General features: G+C 42.2%; 1 protein-coding gene across 2 annotated transcripts in view; it reads left to right on the forward strand.

Annotated features, from left to right (window-relative positions):
- The window catches only part of PAMR1 (peptidase domain containing associated with muscle regeneration 1), a 58,501-nt gene that overhangs the window by 25,083 nt on the left and 16,736 nt on the right, over positions 1 to 16,682 (forward strand). For both annotated transcript variants that reach the window (XM_027642491.1, XM_027642492.1), the window contains exon 6: positions 3,281 to 3,388. In XM_027642491.1, the coding sequence (XP_027498292.1) occupies positions 3,281 to 3,388 (108 nt within the window). The remainder of the gene's footprint in view (positions 1 to 3,280; positions 3,389 to 16,682) is intronic.

Consider the following 16,682-nt stretch of genomic DNA (forward strand, 5'->3'; position numbering starts at 1 on the left):
AGTGGAGTAGTGGAGAGGACTGAAGAAGCATCTTATGCTGCCAAAAATGAATTCCTTGAATTCCTTCCCTTTCTGGCTTCCCTTCCTGTGAGCTCTGTACTGGCTTAGAAGTCACAGCTTGCTGAAACAGGGGTGCTGACTGCACAGATGTCACTGGTTCAACTGCCAGAAAGGTTTTGATTGATACAAAATAAGCTGCAAAGCCTGTATCTCCTTTAGGAAAGGTCACTGCATGTGTAGTTACTAAAGGATGAAACCACACAACCCGCTGTGCTGCCTAGTCTGGGGCAGGTGCTAGGTCCCATCCCATGCCAAGTGTGAACTGGGAACCAGTAACTGGCATGAGTGACTAGAAGTCACTCAACAGAATTCAGATGAGAATCATGGGGGACCAGATGGGGAGCCATCAGGGTCTCTTAAGGATTAGTCATACGCTGGATCCAGTTAGATGAAAGCCTGTTACTGACTTTCAATAATAACACTTTACTTTTTGTACCCCTAAGCTAGCGATCTTTGACACAACATAGTGGATTTAACCTTTTATAGTATTGTCCTATGTTGTTTGACTTAATCCAGGAAATCAAGACTCCTTAAAAAAGGAAAAATATTTAGTGCTCTTGAATATCAAGCATTTTCAAGGACAGTGTCTGACAGTATCTGAACCTTATCCTTGTCCACTTGACATGCTTACTTTTCCATAATCATGAGACAAAGCTGTGGTAAAGACAAAGCTGAAAGTTCACTAGCTTCAAACCAGTGATTACAAAAGATCAGTCTGTACAGTCTTTTGCTTCTCCTTCCCTTTCTCAGTGATATTTTACATTAGTTGGATACAATAAAATTGCCACATATATATTTCATTTTAACAAATGAATTACTGTCTTTAGTCAGGTCTTAGTCTTCAATGACACCTGGAAGATATTTGTTGTCCAGCCATGTATGAATTGCTCTTACATCACCACATGAAACCTCCAGAGAAGTCCATATGTGGCATCTATATATTTCTTGTCTCATGCCATCTGGATATAGGAGACTTCTCCAAGAGAAGCTACTCTGAGGTCGGTGCATATGGTGGCAGAGTGACAGATCCTGGCACATGGGGGCTTTTCCTGAGGTGGGAGACGCCTGAGCAGGTCTCGTGGGAGGTGCTGAGGAGACCTGCACGTTGCCAGAACAACCACCCTTCTGTGCCCCACCATGCCTATGCAGAGCAGCCGGGGGGTGTGCAGCAGGTCATGCAGTGCTTGGGTGCACAGCGGGGGCAAGGTCCTGCTGGAGCTGCAGAGCTGAGCCCAGCCATGGTATCCACTCAGCAGGGAGCTATGTCCTCTGCACATGCCAGAAAGGAGGTGGTGACCCAGGCAGAGCTTCCCCAAAAACATGGAGCCATCCAGGTCTGGCTGCAGGGAGGGCCAGAGCCTGTCTTTTTTGGCTCAGTCATCTCTTCCCACACTTCTTAAGCAGATTGACTGCAAGACAGGGACTGGGAAAGCAATGTCCCTCCTGCTGTAAGAGAAGATCAGGGCTGTGACCTCCTGAGGAACCTGAACATACCATCTCACCATAGGACCCCCAGGGTGGATTGCTTGTGGTTGCAACACTCAACAGCTGGTACAGGCATTCATTTTTCTTTTTAACCAAAATAATCATGGAAGGACAAAGATGATCTGTAAAAGAATTGGAATGCAGAACTTTCTAGCAATTATGATTTCCAGGTTTAATGTGTGAGCTATCAACCATGCTTGGATAATTCTTTAAGATAGCAAGGAATATGTTTTGTAGTCAATGTGAACTGAAACTGAACTCAACTTCTGGTATGGATCCAGATGTGAACTTTGCTGCAGAGTCTTGTTTTATAAAGATAGACTTGAAGCAGGACATCAGATCCTGAACTCCTCAGGTGTTGGAGTTACTTGAATCTTAAACTAGATCTAAATCTTGAGATTTTGGGTCTACTTTCTGTCCACTAAAATCCACACTTGATTTGGAAAATAATCTAAGTGGAAATTATTTTTTTTTCCATTTTTGAGATTAATTTATGTTCTTGTCCTGGTTTCAGCTGGAATACAGTTAATTGCCTTCTCAGTAGCTGGTGCAGTGCTGTGTTTTGGTCTTTGTATGATAACACACTCATGTTTTGGTTGTTGCTAAGTAGTGCTTTCTCTAGATCAAGGACTTTTCAGTTTCACATGTTTTGCCAGTAAGGAGGTGCACAAGAAACTGAGAGGGAGCATGCCCAGGACAGCTGACCCAAACTGGCCAAAGAATGTCATGCTCAGGATATAAACTGGGGGGAGTTCGCTGGAAGCCACCATTTGCTGTTTGGGGAGGGGCTGGGCTTCAGTCAGTGAGGGGTGAGCGACTGTGTTGCGCATAGTTTTTTTTCTCTCAGGTGTTATTTCTCTGTCTCTCTCCCTTTCAATGTAATTATTATTACAATTATTGTTACTATTATATTTTATTTGGTTTCAATTATTAAGCTGTTCTTATCTCAACCAGTGAGGTTTAGTTTTATTTCCTCAATTGTCCTCCCTACCAGAGGAGGTGGGGTGAGTGAGTGGCTGCCTGGTACTCGGCTGCCAGTTGGGATTAAACCACGGCAGTCCTACTCACTCATCCCCCCTTAGAGCAGCCATCAAAGAAAGTGTGTGTGTGTTATTACACAGTGGAATTTGCTGATATTAATTGCACAGTTGCACATTCTGATATTAATTTATGGTAGTATGTACAGTTTGATGCGTATCACTGTTAGACTTATTGCATGCAAGAGCTTCCCCAGAAAATTTAGGATCATCATGACCATTCACAGCTTCCTGAACCAAAAACCAGAGAAGTACTCCTCAGGGACAAAGCAACTTCCAAAGTCTAGAATTACAAGATGCAAGACCCAAAAAACCCGCCAGAACCCAGAACTTATCCCTAAACTCTGGAGTGAATGGCAAGAGAAATGTAGGTTGCTATTGTCTTTAATTTAGGCTAAACATTATTTGAGCTTGGCATAAATTATTTTTCTTCCTCAAACATTTCTTACCACTTGACTACAGTTAAAGGAAAATGTAAAAGTAATGGATATTGGGTAAATTACTACTCACCCCTATTAGATCCCTTCTCCAGTAAGCAAGAGAAGAAGACTTTTTGACATGCATCAGGCCCTATACTCTGTCTTCCTAACTTTTAACCAGAATATATAATTTACCCCAAGTCACAACCACCATGAGGAAAACCAGATAGGTCCCCGATCCTATGAGAGACCATGACTGTTCTTGCTTTTCTTTTACAGCTTGTTCTTCATCTCCATGTCTTCACGATGGAACGTGCATTCTAGACAAAAGAAGTGCCTACAAATGTGCCTGTCTGGCTGGCTACACAGGGAATCGCTGTGAAAACTGTGAGTACAGGCACTGTGTGTATGACCAACCTCCAGGGTTGTCACTGATATAGGCCATTAATTGTTACGAGTGTCATTGATGTGTAGGTCAGGTCAGACATACTGCCAGAGAGCACACTGAGCTTCCTCTGGCATTTTTAAAGACAGGATGCTTGCAGTTCATGAAGATTTCCACTGAGTCATTCTGGAGCTTTATGTCTATGTGTAAAAAGGTAAAACAGAAGTGGAACTAAGGAAAAGCACACAAGAAATCTTGTAGGGAATTAGCCTTATCAGACAGAGGTATACCTGCCTGGTGTTTTCCACTGTGTGGATCAGCTGTTCTCTACTAAAGACACATACTCCAGCTGAGCCCTGTGCTTGATGCTCTAGTCAGAGTCAGTCATAGGAAACTTGTCTCCCCCCACAGCCACCTGAAAGGTAGAATTCTGGCACCATGAATGACAGAGTCTTGGGATCAAAACAAATGAAGAAGGGTAGATTCTGTTCATATCTGTGTTGGTAGTCCTCACTGTCCCTATATACACTTGGTTTTGTCTGCCAAGTGAATTGTAGAATAATTGGGTTTAAATCAATTGTCTGTTCCAGTGATTTACTTCATGCATGAGCAAATGTCTTCATCTAACAGGGCTCGAAAGAGCAAGAAGGAGTAAGAATTGTGCAATATATGCCACGACAATGGCTATATCATCTGTACTAGCTGAAAGGAGCATGCTGCAACATTAAAAGTCCCTGAGCTAGACCTCCAGCTGACCCTGAAGGATTTCAGTGATGATGGTGAAATATACTTGAGATCATATTTGGCCCAAGACAGGAAGCATGGCTGTGGCATTACTCTGGTCACAAGGCACACAATGCCTTGCCTGCTAGGAGAGTTTTCAATTCTAGGTCAGAGGAGCCAATATACACCAAACCTATCTTTTCCCTGCATATGCCATTGTCAGGAGTGGATTCATCGTGGAATTTCTTTTATTTCATCAGGGGAGTTAAATCATAGTGACATGATATGTCCTTTCATGGATCATTTTGAGACAAAACACCCTTTGATTTCAGCAGATCCAGAATTACCTCATAAGGCTTGACTTCCATCCTAGCAGATCAGAGGAGAGGTAGTTTTATATTTTCTATGAGTCTGAAAAAATTGTGGTTCTGAACAGCATGCCTCATTCTGCAGATTGCACCAATTCCTGGTATGTGTTCCATAAGGAAAAGGTTACTGAAAATGGAAGGTTCCTGACCTCAGGACAGACAGTGGCTGGCTCTTCTGCTAACAACCTCTTTCCTGAGAATAGTTGTTTAGCAGGTCATTTAGGGACTGAAAACCCCCGAGCTCTTTGCAACTGCTCAGTGGGATTAGTTCTGTTCCAGCCTTTAGAACAGGGTTAAAAAAAAAAAAAAAGGAAAGATTCCTATCTGGTTCAGAATGAACCTGTATTTCAGATTAATTACATTTCCAGCAAACCTCAACCCTAGTTTTGGCAGGCTCTACACTATGGTCAAGTCGTGGAATGAAGCTTATGTTCTTTTACTGATTTTCTGTAACACACAGCAAAAAGGGAAGTTGGTAAAAAAAGCAATAGGATGAGACTTCTGTCATCGTAAACAATGAAGGGTACAAGCAGTAACAGGATGAAAGGGAGAAGACACTTAAAAATATAGACAGTAAGATTTTTAACTTGGTAGGAATCCTATAGTTTGATTAGTGAAAGAAAAATTTAGGTGAATCAAATACTGTTACTTTGTGATGTTTGTGGCTGTGTGCTTGCCTTTTGCTTATGCTAGGAAGTATTGTTTCCCAGCACCTCTACTGCTGCTTTCCATAACAGAAATAAAGATTGACTTTTTTTGTTGTATATGAATAGCAAACCTCACAGTGGGAAAACATCATGGCAATTCTCTGTTTTTTCCATCTTCGAATAATTTTTTTTTCTTAAGATATTTCCTTCAGTTTTGCCAAAAGGTATCCTAAGTATTTTCCACTGTATGGGGGAGAAATGTCAGAAAGTTAAAGTTTGATTCATTTTTTAAGAACCAAAGGAAGAACTGGGAAAAAATATCTATGAGTGTAATTCTTTAAAAATTAGTCATGTAGTTTCCTGAACAGCATTTCAGTTTAAATGTTAAAGAGAGATTGTGTCATGCTCAGAATCTTTCTTTCTTTCAGCAACAGTGCTGTCTTGTGAGGTGGAGCCAAGGGAATTAAATTTATTTCTGCAGAAAACAGTCATAAAATATTTGCTGTTGGAGCACTGAATATGGCTTTGGACACTGTAAGACTGATTTTTTTCAGCCTGATTTTCTTGGAGCAAGTCAGGTGCAATCCCATTAAAGTTAATGGATGAAAAATAGATATAAGAGAGAAGAAAATTAGAGTTCCTTAATGTTAAGTGCCTGTAGAAGCTTTGTGGTGGTGCAACAGAAGGTACCCAGAGTGATACAATGGTTTTAAAGAAATCCCAGGGACATACTTCAGATGAAGGGAGACTGGGGGATTATCTCACTGAGGAATAAGTTAAGGCCAAATTAAACAAATTTACAATGGATATTTCATTACAGAATCAGAAATTTTGTAGGTCCCTTACCATCGCAATGCAGCTGTGTCTTTTTGTCTGTTACTAAGTTTAATTTTAAGGATGTGGGAATCACTATTGGAATTATTATTGAAATCACCTTAATGAGATAAACCACAAGGAACCACTTGTTTCCTCTGTTAAACTAAATTCCATCTATTTAACAGGATGGTCAGCATTGGTCAAGCTGCTTTCCTGAGGTAATATTTAACCCTAATTGCTCTGTCAAGATTTGCAATATCAATAAAATAATCCAAGGCACAGGTTACTTATAACTACCAATCTCTCTCCTCTTCCACTATAGCAGCCAGGAAATTAACTTTTTGTTTACAATTTAATGAGCTAATACAGTGATTTAAAGGTTTCAACAGCATGAAGTGCAATATAAGCAAGTATCTTTCTAACAGCTGCTAATATATTTTGATCAGTCCTGTTTCAGAGCAAGAAATATTTTATAAAAATATGTCTCATTTCACTCCAGATACTGTTAAAAAATCCAAACAATATGAAATTGTAAAACAAATACTAAGCTTTTTTCTTCTGACCAAAACCACAATAAAGACAAGACTTAAGTACAGAAAAAAATACCTTCTTACAGATAAATATGCATTGCTATCATGGTACAGTAAGTAGAGAAAACTACTCCCTATTTTAAATACTTGGGCTTTTTTTCTGACCTTAAACTTAATTTGCAGTATATCTGCATACCCCTCCCAGTAACCCCTTAGCCATGGTGACATGATTGAGGTAAAACTCAGGCTTTTCTGTTTGACCTCTGTAGATTTTAATGCAGTCAGAGGCACTCAAAAAAACACAAAATCAGATAATCTTGTTCTTTTAGCCTGCAATACTGTGAGACAGAGTGGCAGCTTCCTCAAAAGATGCAGGGGAAAAGTAAACAGCTGACAAGTGCACATCCTGCATGCTAAAAAGCATCCACTCCAGTATCAGATTGTCAATGACTCTACAGTGTGACAGCTACTTGTTGATCTTAAACTAAGAAAGGTCTTTTCCAAAGTCTCTATGTTGAGTTTTCCTGCTGAAGATGCAGCTGTAGAGAGATGGTATTGCTGGTACCCCATAGCACATGCTCTTGCCCTCTGCTTGTCCTCCTCCTAGGACAGGGTGTTCTGACTCAAGTCCTCCTAGAGCTTGCTGGCCCCAAAGCAAGAGACCTTGACCTCATCCTGCCCAGAAATTTCCTGTTACCTTTATTTCAAACAAAGCCAAGCAAACTAGGGTTCCTACGCACATAAGAAGAGCTTTGCTGAATGGGGAATTCAGGGCTGAGATCTGATTTCCATTTTTATTCTGTTTCTTGCTTCTGTCTGCCAAGTAGAAAAGGTTTGCTCTGCATCCTAATGAAGAGTCTAATCCAATTGACTAAACTGTATAAACTAACTCCTTGCTGTAGCCTTTGATGTTGCTAGGGCTGGCCTTAATGTGTTCCAACAGGCCTCTGAATGTAGCTTTCAGGCCCTTCCCCAATGATTATATAATCCACTTCTATCCTTCCTGGCCCCATACAACTGTGACTTGGGTTGGTTCTTGGGGATGTGCTCACCCTTAACAGAGTGACTGATATTTAAGACAGGGAGAAAGCATTTAACATCCCACCACCACACCTCACCCCCTGTTCTGCTGTGGGAGAAATGAGCCCAGCTGTCAGTGCTTGGCATAAGCTAGACAGAGTTTTAAACTCAGCAGAGCCTATAATGAGGCACTGGGGAAAAGTTCTGGACATTAAACCTTGTTTTCTTACCTAACCATGGATGTGTAATGTAGAGTCTTCTAAAGGAACACTTGCAGGTTTAATTTTGTCAGAAAGATTCTCAGTAATAGATTTCAAGGAGTGTCATAATCACTGGTATATATTGGGCCATTTGCAGCCCACATGTGTTAGACCATGCCTATGCTGCATGATTACAGTGGAGAACTTAATAATACCCCTGATAACCTGATAACCAAACACCCTCATAACCCCTCAGTTCTTTCTTTCCACTCTGTCCTGGAAATCAGTCCTATTCCAGTTGGGGAAAATGTTCCAAACAGAAATGCGACTCCTAATTTCCCTGCTCCTGGGGCTGACATTGGTTGGTGGGGAGCGGGTTTTTGTGGGTGTGGGGTTTTTGTTTTGTTTGGGGGTTTTTTTGTTTGTTTGTTTTGTTTTGTTTTGTTTTTTGGTTTGGTTTGATTTGGGGTTTTTTGGTTGTTTGTTGGGTTTAGCTTAGTTTTTCCAGTGGAAAATAGCTTGTTACGGCTTTTTTTTAAAGGAACGAAATTCATCCCCACTTCTGTCAAGGTGGCTCTTTTGGTGGCTATGCCAAAGAGATGAGGTTAACGTCACTCCTTCTCCACCACATCCCATTAGGGGTTACAGGCTAAATCTGAAAACAGCACCATCCTTTGGGCTGTCATGCAGCAACTCTGTAGTGTGAACACAGTCAGGATGCCCTCAGAGGTGGCCATTCTCCAGAACCTTCCTGGAACTCCCTCTGAGAGGACATGTAGTATCACTCCCTGTGCCTCGAGCACTGTTACTTGGTTAAACTGCTCTTTGTGGCCAAGACTGTTCAGGACTGTTAGTGCAAAAAGAGTGAGAAAATCCTACAGTGATAACATGGCCAGTGTAGTCACACAGGAAGCTTCACTGACCCACATGTCTCTCCAAAGCCAGATACTACAGTCCTTAGAGAGGTTTTTAATGTCATCTTCAGAGTTCAGTTCTGGTGGCATAATGCACTCTTTTGTTCTACTGAGCTGATGAGAAGAACATTGTGATGTTGCCTAGAACGTTTGCTAGAATGTTATCATTACTTCCCTATATATACTCACTGCCCAACACTGTACTCCTTTCCAGGAGGATCATGTGTTTACAAGGCAATCTGTATTGTTTAGTGCCTAGTGCATGAATTTGAAGGGCTTGGGTAGATATGGAGGTAGAGATTTCTGCTCCCAGTTTTCATTTCAGTATATTTCCTGGAGATTTCTCCCTTGGTTAGAAGGATGCTGGAACTGTTCACACAGAAACTGCCAAACCACCAAACATGATGTCTATTGTTTTAAGATAACCTAACATCAATTTCAGGTTGTCTTAATTTACTGAGCAATAAACTAAAGCTGTTCAGCTCCTGCTACAAAAACAGCCAAGAGGCTTCATAGGAGGACGGAAACACCTAAGAGAAAAATGATGTTGATGGCTGAGGATGGAAAGCAAACATCTGAAGCAACCACTAAATAACAGCTGCCTGTAAATTAGCCTGCAGAAAACTAGTCCCTAGGACTGGTCTTTCCTTCAGTTTGTCAATATGACTGTTGGATTGGATAGGTCATGCAGTCTCTGGGAGGAAGGTGCTCACACCATGTAACAGTGTTTGATCTCATAATACTTTTATAATGTTTTGAAACTCTAGTGAGTAAGTGTTGCTAACAGCAAGGCTGAAAGAGACAGGACATCTGCTTTACTGACAACTGCTCTTGTCCCTTTTTATTTTCTTGGTGTCAATTAACTAGCCATTTTTTTTAGTTTTTGATGAAGTTAAACATATCTGGTAAAACCCTATGGTATTCTGCCCAGAGCATAGCCCCAGGCATTGCTATCATCTAAACAAATAAAAAATTGTCTCTTTGTTAATGTCTTTATCCAGGGCCAGGCCTGCCACTGGAAAAGGAGTCTATTTCTAAACTACATTAAATATTTTCATAAGGAATCTCCACTTACCCTATCCCAAAACAATACTGAACTTTTTCCTTGGTCTGCTAAGATGCCTTAGAAATAAAACCATCTGTAGGATTCTCCCTGGTATGACTTGCCATGTGGAAGGATGAGTCAGTGTTGGACCAAGCTGCATTCCAGGTATTTTTACCCCACTGGACAGGCCAAAAATACTTTTCCCTGTCATTTAATCACTGAGTCATGTAGGAGACTAAGTCCTTCTGGCAGGCCTGCTCTAATGTATGGCATAAATCAGCATAGAATAACCGCATGCAGGCCAAAACCAGCTTGCATCACTGGCACGCTCTAAGCTTAGCCCCACGTTTTGCAAAGGTCAAAGATGATGGGGGGATGGTGTAGAGTTACAGAGTATTCTGAGTTGGAAGGGACCCACAAGGATCATTCACTCCAACCCTTAAGTGAATGGCCTCTATGAGGATCGAACCTGTGACTTTGTTGTTACTAGCACCTTGCTCTAACCAACTTTCAAGTTGCTGATGGAGGTGTTTTCTGCTGCCTAGCTGAGGAGGAGGAGATGTAACTTTTGGTTTCTTTGGAGCTAGAAGAAATGAGAGAAAGGCCCAGAGTAGATTATAGATTTGAGATCTCTGCCTCTGTCAGGCATTCATCATTGTTGGCCAGCTAGTTTCCCTTACCTGCTTCATCACCTTCCTAATCCTCTTCCCTATTATTGGAGCCCTAGAAAACAAAATACTCAACTTCTAAAAATACTCTAATAGTTTATGAAAACCATTGTAAACCAACAAGTGAAGACTACACCTCTTCTTTAGAATTCCAAAAATCACCTCAGAAAAAAGGGACCTAAACCTCTATCTCCAATTCTCAAAGCTGGTATTTTACATTAAACTACTCTCTGATTTTTACCGTTAAATTGCCCGAATCACCCTGTCAGATAACAATCACACAAGCTCCAAAACAACAACTAAAGTTAATAATAGCCCCCATCCTGTGACCAAAACCATCCCCACTCCACAAGAACAAAACAGCTCCACCACTAAAATCCAGTTGAACAGAAAACATACCCCCACTATCAACAGTAGCCATCCCAAACTTTCAGCATTCAAGTAACCCCCCCCCAGTTACTACCTCCAAGTTCTAAAAGACCCACACCATAACAACCAATCCCACCAAGCCTCTGGAAAAAAGTCTGCTACTAAAGACAAAAATTAAAACCCACTGTCATTCCACCCAAATAAACCATAAACAACACCAATGACACAAAGGAGACCCCCAAACTCAACCAGCACCCACCCCCTGCAACAGACGCCAACAGCAAACCTACCATTCCATAATATGGTGAAGGGTTAGATGCAACTGCTAACCCTCCCAAAACAAAGCACAACCCTAAGAAAAGTAAAAAATAGGTCATCATAATTCCTACTTGGCCTCTCTCCAAGGTCTATGGCCTGAAAACACATCATTGTAAGCTTCAGCTACAGGAACCCACCCAAAATACAATTTTTATTTTTTTCTTCCCCCTCCTACCCTTCTGCTCAGTCCTCTCTGCAGACTACTGATATAGTGTTGGTAACTTCTGCGGTGTAAGCATAGTCTGCACACGGTCTTGCAGTTCATCTTTCAACTGCTTTGACAGTTTGCTGAAATAATCAGCATGCTTAAATGCTGACAGTTTCGTTCTTCTCCTCCCCTCCCCCCCTCCAAGTTCATTAAAAGGCTTTGTTCCTCCTTGAGGATTTTACACTCAAACATCTCTGAGGCAAGCTACCTTACACACTTCCCTTTGTTGTGCTCAGGGGAATGGATTTCATTGTCTTGCATGCTGTTTGCAGGTGATACAAAACCCTGCCAAGGCAGAATGGCCCCAGGTGGTAGGAATGATGACACAAACGACCAGGCAGAATTCCGCTTGATCATATCTTATGGCTCCCACTCTCCTCCTTGATTTCTTCAAGAGCTCAGGAACTGCATTTCACAGCCAACCAAATTGCCCTGCTACTTCCTTAGTACTCTCCTGCATTTTAGTTCCCTTAATTTTCTTTTCCCTATACTCTCATCCCAACACTTGGTAATTTCCATCTCTTTTTCTAAAATGGGCAATGCCTGATCTTCCTTTCTATATGAAATTCAGCTTGGATCCCCGCAAAAGGATGAATGAACTATTCTGTCAGCCATGCTAGGGTGAATCTATATCATTAAATATTATTTTCCTGTTACGGTTAGTACACATTCACAAACATTGTTTCAAAGCAATATGCATTTCTGTAGAGTGTCTTTTTCATCCAGTGTTGTTTGGGCTTGTCCCTGTTTATCTGGAAAGCTGACATCTCCACAGTGAAACACCTCAGGCTTATTTACTCTCTCATTTGTAATTTGATATAATAATGAGCATATCCACTTCTCTCTTGCCCTAGAATCTTCCCCCAGAGCAGACAGTGCTCTCCTCTGCAGCACGATACTGTGATGTTTTCCAAGGGACACATTAGGGAACTTATGATAAATATTAGTTCTTGCTACTGATAGAGAAAGTGAATGTTGTGGATTGTTAGGATACAGCATCCCAGCACAAACAGGTCCAGTTGTATAATTAAATAGGCCATCCAAGTACCGGAAAGGTTGTATCCAGAGACACAGCTTTCTAAGGGCTAAGAACAATGCTGATAAAGATCAAGTGGCTAATTGTAAGCAACAACCTCCAAATTGCCTCCGGATGAATAAATCACAGTGAGTGATCCAAGCATATTTTCACATGGATACGGTCTCATTCACAGAGGCAGGGAGCTGGAAAACATCAGGGGCGAATTCCAATTGGCTGGAAGGGAATGAAAAGATCTGGATTTCAGTAGGAATTATGTCATACTTCTGTGTAATTATTCCTAGCCAGTGGAACCACTGTAAAAGCAAAAAGGCCCAGAGAGCAGGACTGGACACCTACTGTCTCTGGTTCTTTGGGCTGGTTGATCAGCTGCTCTTGTTATGATTTCCTTTGACATTTCCAGTACTAACGTGAGGACTGGCAAAATGCAACGAGAGGAGATTTGAATTTACAGGATTCTTCCATGGGGGATAAATTAAGGCCAAAGATCTTTGTAGTGAATAGTCTGCCCCAGCAATTCTGCATGAGCTGTGGCTGGAGCTGGGCATGGAGCTGGGAGAATGTGTCTTAGGACATCACAAGAGGCATGAAGGAAGGTAAACAGTTTCTTCCCTTTTGAAGCACAAGTGAGTGAGGGCAGACAAAGTTTATCAAAAGTCCTCCTTTGCTAGCAACCTAAATGGACGTTACTGCAATGCAGGGAAGAACTTTTGGGGAATAATCCTTGTTACCCCTTCAGAACTTGGGTTTGATACTGAAGGCCAAGGTCCTGAGTGATGTTTGCTGTTTTAGCTATTGCAATCACCACAACATGAGTGTTTTTGTGGAGCTGGCCATTAGTATCTTAGCCTTGGCTAAGTGCCTATGATAACACAGAGGTTTGAGGTACCTCTGAAACCCCTGCCTAAAGCCTCGCCCAGTCATTGCTGAGTCTGTGGTGACAGGCATAACGAAGCAGAGCAGTGCTGCTTTGATGTGTGGCTGTAGTTGCTCAGAAAATGCTGCCATCACTGTGAACGCTTTTTATGACAGTGGTTTCCATGCCCTTTCCTGTACAGGATCTACTGTGGTGTTTGCATGTATTTGTTCTCTGCTACAGAGTCTTGCTTTAAAACAAAATAATTTTCAATCCAAACCTTAGCACTCTTGGCTTTCCTTGTTCACTCTCTTCTAATTTCTAATTGTAAAAGCTGCAGTCAGATTGTTTTTTCACCTAAAGTGCAGAGCCTGTCAGCTCCAAAAAGTAAAAGTTCTGAGTGGCAACAAAGAAGACAAGCGAGCATTCTAGACAACACCAGCCCCCTCAGACATGGCCCGTGTGAACACACACCACCCCCGGAAAGCATTTTCTTCAGAAGTCTGACCAAGACCACCTGTCCTCCAAAGCTGTTCAGCTCCCAGCAGTCTGTTCCTGCTGTGGGGAAGAATGATGATCACATTGCTAAGCTAATGCCATCGAGCCTCTCTGGCTCTCATTCACATCCAGCTCTTGCCAGAGTCTGGAGGAGAACAGCTGGGCTGCTTGTCACTGTGTGGCTTCTTAGTCATCAGTGCTCTCCAGCGCAGGAGCAGTGGGAGGTTCAAGGAGGTGGTGGCAAGAGTGTTAGTTTCCTTATGCTGGATCCTGCAGTGCTTGATACCATTTATTCAGGAGATCTTGAGCTGAGAATTGATTTTGAGAGCAGCATCAGAAGATGCCAGGCTCTTTCCTGAGTATAACTACCATCACTGTGAATTTAACTCCTTGTAGGAACAAAGCCTGTGCTGAAACAATTGTAGGCTCCGGCAGAGAGAGTCACAGAGAGAAGGACATTTCCTCCACAATTTACACAGCTTGCTCTATGAGGCATTACAGGACCTCACGGATCAATGTTGCTGTCAGCGGACTTATGATGTGCCCATGATTCCAGCATGCGGAGAACCTTGAAGGCAAACAGGAGCCAGACAAGAACAATAGGACTCCTAAAGCATAAGTCTGGAGTCAGTGTGTGTGTGACCTAACAAATGCAGGTTTGTCAGGCCTGAGCACAGAAGAGTGCAGAGCCACACTGCACTGCCTCAGGATGGCAGAATGGCCTGATGCCTCCCAATGTGGACTATTTTATCAAATCCATTGCCAAACTCATATGCTGGTTTGAAAGCCCTGCACCTTGCTTATGAGAAGCAATAGAAAAGCAATTCTGAGCACTTTGAACCATGGCCTCCAGGAATCTTTCACCTCATTCTTTCCTAGAGGATACAGCTATTCTAAAAATATTTTGACAGCCAAGGTCCTTATGCTTTTGGCTAAAGTTAGTCTCTGTGGGCTTATGTGTTAGGCATTAACCGTCTCTGGGCTGCTATGCCAAGCTGCAGAAGGAGGATGTCTCAGGAGAACCATCTGAGTCCTCCCCCATGTCAGTTCTTTTCTGCCAGCAAACCCTGTAAGAACCTGAGGGTCCTCACCTAGTGAATGCATGCTGCGGAGAGAAGAGATCAGCACAGGGATAAATGGTATCAGAGATTTACATGGACTGACAGAGCTCATGGACCAGGATAATAAGCTCTATTATGAGTGAAGACAACAAATTCTGTAAGTCTGAATTCAGAAAAGTCCCGTAGGGGACTTTGAAAAGGGCATCACAATACCCAGCAGTAGCTGCTAAGCTTCTGGTGGCTGGGTCCCTCTTTAACTCATGTGCTTTGTGTTCAAACATACTGAACTATCTGCTCCCATATGGCTTCATCACCTTTGAACAAAACACTGCTGCTGAGAATAAAGCATAGATTCCTAAATGGTAAGACTATTTAATGCCGCACAAAGTTGGGTCAGTTTAAATATAAATATAGTAAGAATATCAGGAGATGACAGGACTGTTAGCATTGCCACTTACTCAGTGTTTGCCTTCAGATAAATCATTTGATATCTCAGTGCTATCACTTCCCCAGCAGTAAAATGCAGACATGCTAATTTTATAAAAAACATTGGAAAAACAGATTACTGTTATATAATGATACTCAGGTAGTCATGTCATCAGACTTGCCTTCTAAACAAAACTTAAACCATCAAAAAGAATTTGGTCAAATCAGAGTTGCAGTGCAAAAGTCAAACATGATGGGATTTATCGCTATTGACTTCAGCAGGCTTGGCTGTAGGCAGCCTTTGCCAATATCAGTGAGCTGTATGAAGTGTATGTAGGTGGAGCTGGCTAGGAGTTTTCTGTTAGAACAGTTTCACAGCAGAAATTTGTATTTTCTGCTGTATTCTTATTTAATTTTTATTTCCTTAGAGAGAAAGAAAAAAAAGTCACTTCCACATACTCTGCCTATTGTGCTCCCTCTAGCAACAGCATCTTGGAGCCATGTTTCTAGGGCTTCCAGGTCCTCTGGCTCCAGAGAACATGTTGGCCACTGCTGTAAAGCCAAGAAACCCCGAAGTTCAGATCCAAAATCCTGATGCTCAGGATCCCTGTGCAGGTGTTTTTCTGGCTTAGCAACTTCTGTGACTTTTAGCAGCATGCAGGGTCATGGTAACATTCACTTGAAACAGAACGTCATTTTGCCTTCCTCCAGACAAAATGTCTGGTCTCTCAGGATAGTTTTTCGAATTTCTTCAGTTTCAGTGTCTATCGGGCTTTCTCTGACAGCCATTAGATGGTTTGACTAGGATGGTGGCACCAGGGGTTCCAAAGTAAGTCCATAACTCTTTTTCTGCAGAGGAAATATGCTAGGATTTGTTACAGCAGAAGCTGCTCTATTCCCCTACTTGTTACAAGTGCAGTTTCTGTGACCATTTTCAGTGTTTGTCCTCCACTGAGCACACCAACAGACTTTATGCAAAAGCAGTATTACAAGTACCTACAAAAGTTCTGGGGCCCCCAACACAAGAAGGAAGTGGACCTCTTGCAAAGAGTCCAGAGGATGGCCCTGAAGAGAATCAGAGGGATGGAGCACCTCTCCTCTGGAGACAGGCTGAGAGAGCTGGGGTTGTTCACCTCAGAGAAGAGAAGGCTCCAGAGAGACCTTATAGCAGACTTCCAGTTCCTAAAGGGGGGCTACGAGAGAGCCAGAGAGGGACTTTTCACAAGGGCATGTAGTGATAGGATGAGGGAGAATGGCTTTAAGCAGAAGGAAGGTGGATTTAGATTAAATATCAGGAAGTAATTCATTACCATGAGGGTGGTGAGACACTGGAAGAGGTTGCCCAGAGAGGCTGTGGTTGCCTCATCCCTTGAAGTGTTCAAGGTCAGACTGGATGGAGCTTTGAGCAACCTGGTCTAGTGGAAGGTTCCCTGTCCATGCCAGGGAACTAGATGATCTTTAAGGTCTCTTCCAACCCTAACCATTCTATGATTCTATGATTGTATGATTCTATAAAAAATGCTCAACAGAGCTATACTACATAGGCAAAATATGCTATATACATCAGCACAAGTCAGCCTAAAATCCAAACTC

The sequence above is a fragment of the Corapipo altera genome, unplaced genomic scaffold (genome assembly GCF_003945725.1).
Source record: "Corapipo altera isolate COAL_440 unplaced genomic scaffold, ASM394572v1 23b, whole genome shotgun sequence".
NCBI lineage: Eukaryota > Metazoa > Chordata > Aves > Passeriformes > Pipridae > Corapipo > Corapipo altera.